At 48.6% G+C, this 5,835-nt stretch overlaps 1 protein-coding gene across 4 annotated transcripts in view; it reads right to left on the bottom strand.

Annotated features, from left to right (window-relative positions):
• fgfr3 (fibroblast growth factor receptor 3) overlaps positions 1–5,312 on the bottom strand; it is a 39,051-nt gene extending 33,739 nt beyond the window's left edge. For 3 of the 4 annotated variants that reach the window (XM_035531653.1, XM_035531655.1, XM_035531656.1), the window contains exons 1-2: positions 4,903–5,312; positions 453–733 (exon numbers count right to left, since the gene is read on the bottom strand). In XM_035531653.1, coding sequence (XP_035387546.1) covers positions 453–597 — 145 coding nt within the window. In that variant the 5' untranslated portion in view covers positions 598–733; positions 4,903–5,312. Of the gene's footprint in view, positions 1–452; positions 734–2,973; positions 2,997–4,902 lie in introns of those variants that run through there. The other variant, XM_035531654.1, reaches the window with a different exon arrangement.
• Positions 5,313–5,835: the final 523 nt, after the last annotated feature.

Here is a 5,835-nt window from a genome sequence, read left to right as displayed (position 1 = left end):
CTGGATTGTGAAATAAATCTCTGACAGACTGTGCTTACACAATAACAGCTACAAGATCTCATTAAAACTGAGAGTGCTAAAGCACGCTGTCACTCACACGCTCCTCTTCCCCCCGAACACCCTGCGCACTTCAGCACGTCTACCCGTCGTTTCCAACGTGTAACCGTTTAACGTTATGAAATAATAAACAACAGTGACCATAAAGGTTGTGCCATGCACTTAGTGAGGTTATAACGGTGTAGTCACTCTGTACGGAACGTAAATATTACATGAGGGTGAAGCAAGCTATAACACGCATGTGGAAAAAGTGAAAAAGTCACCTTTGATTGATACAAAATGTAATAAGTGTTCGAGTAAGGCTTTACTGACAGAAAGACAGAGAGAGGGAGAGAGAGACAGAGAGAAAGGATGAGAGAGAGAGAGAGAGAGAGAGAGAGAGGGAGGTGTCTGACCTGTGGTGTGTGCCGAGGGGAGGCGGGCACTATGTATGGAGGCAGGGATGAGGGAGGAGAGTTGAAGGAAGAGGCAGAGCGCCATCGTCCCAGCTGGGGCGGCGCGGGGCCGCCGGTCCTCACCACGGAGACCAGACTCACGCATCCTCACCACGGAGACCAGACTCACGCATCCTCCGTGCACCCACGCATGGTCCCGGCTCAGCGCTGCCACACACACACGCACACGCACGCGCACGCGCCGAACACTCACACCCACGCGTCCGCCGGGCGCTGGCCACCTGAAACACACCAGGAAGACAGTTTTTAATATTCATCAGCAGACACTTAAACAAGCGTGAATGAGCAGAAAACAACAAACGCTCTCCAGGTTTAAGAGGCGCAGAGTGAAAATCGCACTTGGCATTCCGAAAGAACGAGGGCGGGTTGCTGCAGTTCTTCTTCATGGGACACACCAGTAACAACCATTAGCTATACTGGTTGGCTCATGTCGAAATGTCTTCAGCAAAGTGCTCCAGTACACTTTGTGGAGAAAAACAAGGTGATAATTGCTCAGATTGCATAAAATGGAGTTATTTAGTTTCACATGTCCACTGCAGGTTTACATTGCTGGATTTGTTGTAAACGCTTCAATTTATTAGTGCATTCCCCCTCTCTTGCTCACTCTGTCCTGCTGCTCTGAAACACAAACACACTTATCTCTCTAAAGAAAACACACACTCCCCTTAAACACAGCAGCCTCTGTGGGTGTTTCTGTGTGTGTCTGGGAGCGTGCCCACGAGATCGCGCTTTGCCACATAGAAAGTTTACATTAGTTGCAATAAAAGGAATGCAAAGTAGTCTAAATGTGAGCATGCGCAACTGTGCGCATGCACACACACAGACATGAACTGCATGATATTGTGCCCTGCTGTGGGTTTCTGCTTTGAGTATATGTGAGCTCTGTGTTGTCTTAAACTTTAACTTCTTGTTATTGTAGAATAGCCTTGACTTTCACGCACACACACACACACACACAAAGTTTTTTTTTTTAACTGGTGGCATTTATCTAGGCGTTCACAGACTCATATGTGGACGCACAGACACACACACACACACACACACACACGCACTCAGTCTCCCGAGGATGGCGCGGCCCTGTTTTTCTTTCTCCTGATGAGTAGAGCCTCATTTCTTGGTCAGCACATACTGAGGAGAGATCTAGTGGTGAGGGAGTGGGCATACAAACAGACTAGTGTGTGTGTGTGTGTGTGTGTGTGTGTGCGCACGTGCGTGTAGGGTAGTGCGCTGAGCAGCCCTGTGTTTATCTCTGCACGGCTGAGCACGAGTGGGCTCAGTGCTGCAGAGTGATAGTGTATCGGGTCAGGGCTGTTTGCTGAGCGCGTATGTTTGTGGAGTCTATCCCCATCGTGTGTGTGTCGTGGCGTGTGTTTGGCTGACGTGTGTGTGTGTGATCCTGGCCTGGGTTCTGGGACTCTCGCCGTATCTTACAGTAGAGCTGACGCAGCGTTCGCTCTGGCCCAGAAATCCCTGTGCTCACGGTCTTCTCCTTCATCTACTCCAGAAATCCGGTGCCCACATAAAGGCGTAGGCTGGCGCGCCTTGGCGAGGAGAGGGCAGGGCCCAGGCTGGATCCGATCCGCGACGATCGCGCGGTAGCGGACTCGCGCGGCCGCGAGACAGTGACGGAACGCCACTGCTTTGCCGGAGTCTAAACACAGAGGGAGCGTGGCGAGGCCAGGCAGGCCATTATGGCTGATTAACGGCGGCGCGTATCCATCGTGTGACGCTCCGACCCCGGCTCCCAACACGCCTTATTTATTCAAAGGATTTACTAGGAATTTGATTCGGCATCTACCGAAAGACGACTTTTACCAGCCGGGCCTGTATATGAATACGCCGGCTGCCACGTTCTGTTTTAGCGGCTGCTCCGGTTCTCTCCGCTGCAGTGTGAACCAAACAGAAAGGCGCCTGGCAGCTCCCACTGAGCTTAAACAGGCCGGCGCTGCAGCCTGGACAGCTATGCTGGCCTCCCTGGCACTGGGGAATGTTTGTGCGTCTGTGTAGCTGTGACTATTCTGCTGTAATATCTGAAGTGCTTAAAATATAGATACAGAATTCAGCTGCTCAGGTATGGACACTCAACGTCCTGTGATAGCTGAGCTGTTTTGTTTTTTTTTGTTTGTTTTTTAGGAGAGGCTCTTTAAATGAAACTCCGTCACATGCGAGTCACATCTCACATTAAAAAAAATATCCTTAAGATGTAATAATTATCCAGCCAAGTGAACAGCCTTGTCACACCAGGTCTGCCATTTAACACAAGGATTATGAGAAAAAGACAATAATACCGAGAGAAAGAGAGATAGAGAGAATGAAAGAATGTGTGTGTGTGTGTGTGTGTGTGTGTGAGAGAGAGAGAGAGAGAGAGAGCGGGAGAGAGAGAGAGAGAGCGGGAGAGAGAGCAGGTAAATCCTGAGTTGTCTGTAGTAAAGTCTGAGGTAATCTTTCTAAGAATACTCACTCTCTACTGCGGCTCTCTGGAAGCACTGTGACCGCGATCACTGATCACGCTGAAGACACTGATCAAACTGTTCAGGCATGTTTACCGTTTCCTAGAGCTACACGGAAAAAAAAAAAAAAAAAAAAAGATTTACTTCAAAAAAGCACCACGCCCATCAGTGCGTCTGAGGATCATCTGTGAACAAAGATGCTAGTTCTGAAATCCGCTGTGTGGACCCTGAAACGCTCCATGCTTTTGAAGCCCACCAAGCAGACCCTTCATCTGTGGCTACAGTCCTCACAAAATGAAAATCCACTGAAAAGGACGAATGTAAGCGAGAGAGATAGATAGATAGAGAGAGAGAGAGAGAGAGAGAGAGAGAGAGAGAGAGAGAGAGAGAGAGAGAGAGAGAGAGAGAGAGCGCGAATGATGGGTGGGGTCTGATGGCACGGTGATGACTGCCGTACAGTTCACAGTCTGAACTCCTCTTGAAGGCTCCATAGAGTGGCCTCATACTGAGCTCAGCTAAGACCTGGGAGAAGACTGCGTGTAGAAACGCAACCACAGCTATCTGCTAAGACCGGCGGAGGAAGGTCTCGTTTAGCCTCCGAAAACTGGCACCTTTGTAAAGAGTTCTTCATATCAAGACTTGTTTTTCGAATGCAGAATAATGGCAATGACATATGGAGAAAGTTGTACCTAAGCTTAAACTGTGGTCTGAATACAACCTACAGAGCCTCTCCTGTTAAGACTCCGTCCAATGATGTAATTTAACCCAAGACTAGGGCTAAATCAGGAAACTGTAAAATGCTCCAATTGCCTTTAATGGCCAATGCCCAAATACTAAAGAATACAAATGGTGAATGCCTAAATACTAAAGTATACTCATTCATAAATTCATGTGGAGGTGTGCTGTAATGATTGTTTGACTAGGTAAAATAATATGAATTATTCGTTTATTTATTAGCCAAGCAGTTCTTAAAAGTCTGAGAAAACGGACAAACTAATTGTTTTCAGTAGAGAAAGCCCATAAAGTAACATATATGGCATATGAGAGAGAGAGGGACACTTCGGAGCTGCCTAATGATCCCCGGTAGCCGCGTTAACACCTCGGGAGACGTTAACTCACTCTGATGTGCATAATTGGTTTCGTATGTCCAGCGCAGGGCAGAAATGGACACAGAACGGCTCTGCTACGTTTAGTGTGACAAAAATACACCAGACCTCTCCAGTGACCTCGGAGGAAACGCGTGGTTGCGTAAAGGCACTTTTTAATCGCCACAGAACAGCTGCAGTCTCTCCTATGACAGGGACAACAGAGAACAATAGCGAAAGATCCGCTATTATTTGTGAACTTCGTGGTCCGATAGAACCCCCCCAAATGAGTTAGACCTGAGCTATCGTTAAAACACAGCGTCCGGTAACACCTGAAGTCATAGTTTCTCGCACACGAAACTGACGTTTGTTCGGGTTTCGGTGCGTAATTCGCAGAGAAAAAAAATAAAAATAAAAAAATAAATAAATATATATATTCGTGGAACATGCAAATAGACAAAGCAAATAGAAGCAAACATTGTAGGACGGCTGCTACACAGGTGCGGCTCCGTCTCTTCTCCCTGACAGGCTACGGGACACGCCTGCGCGAGCAGTCTCCGAGCACGAGGCACCGCGCGCACGGGGCAACACCTGTCCGACTGGAACCGGTACTGGCGCAGACCGCGCGTGTACTGAGAGACGTGACGGGCGCTTGGTCCGTCTTTACTTGCATTATCAATGTTTCATTCCATTTGTCTTTGGCTAAATCTCCAGTGGAGCGCTGTGACTAAAACTCAACAGACCTGTCTGGGGTTAGAACAAGGAAATCGCTAAAAAGGCATAGGTGCGCTACTGACACTTATACCGTCCCCGAGCAATAATAATAGCAGCAACAATAATAATAATAATAATTACCCGTGCTGTCGGTAATCCTTTTCACAGTTAGTAGAAATCACAATAAATTGTTTATCTGAAATCAAACAGATTAGTCCAATTGGTCCGTTAAAATGAAACGAGACTGGATATATTCAGTCGTTCCTGCCGGGGCAATCCAAAAAAACTTCAGTTTCCAAACCCCAAAGCTCCTTGTTCCGTGTCGGAAACCTTGCCCTGTCTGGCGTGCAGTCAGTCGACCGTTTGCGTTGAAAAGAAAGCCTCATTTACTGCATTTAATCCCTAGCTGATCAACGCGTCCTCCTCATCGGCAGAAGACCTCGAATTTCACCGAGCTGCCTTTCCCGGGCTGAGCTCCAGGCGAACTCTCCGGAGGGATGAGCGCCCTGGCCTCTGCGTCCTTGGTGCACAACCGCTCCGCCGCGCCGCTGGCTCGCCTGTGAAGCGCGAGGCGCTGCTCGCTTGCCTTTGGTGCTGCGTGAAAGCTTGGCTCGCAGCCTCCCACTAACAATTTGGAGCTCCGAACTCTGGAGAGAGAGAGAGAGAGAGAGAGAGAGAGAGAGAGAGAGAGAGAGAGAGAGAGAGAGAGAGAGAGGGAGGGTGGGGTGGGGGGAAGCCAGGATCGGATTTCAAACCGAGTCCCTGCTGCGACTTCTGCGTTCACCGCCTGCTGCCCCCCTCGCGAGCTCAGGGCATAGAAAGAGAAATGTAGCGAGTCGAGGTGGAGCTGCAGGCGCCTCCCACGAGCCCAAATATTCAATCAACTTCTCACTTCGGTGTTCGTTCACTGTCAAATTAGCTGCGCTCAGCGATGCGCAACCGCGATATACACTGCAGAGTGTCAGCAGAAACGCAGTTAAATACAGCGTAGCAGTCTCTGTCTATATAGTTTTAAATATAGTGAGTTCATTGGCATTGAAAACGTAACCACAGGTAGGTGTATAACAGATAGGT

The sequence above is a fragment of the Electrophorus electricus genome, chromosome 11 (assembly GCF_013358815.1).
Source record: "Electrophorus electricus isolate fEleEle1 chromosome 11, fEleEle1.pri, whole genome shotgun sequence".
In the NCBI taxonomy this organism is placed as follows: Eukaryota; Metazoa; Chordata; class Actinopteri; order Gymnotiformes; family Gymnotidae; genus Electrophorus; species Electrophorus electricus.
Note: the sequence above shows the minus strand (reverse complement) of the source record. Positions and strands in the feature narration are given on the sequence as shown.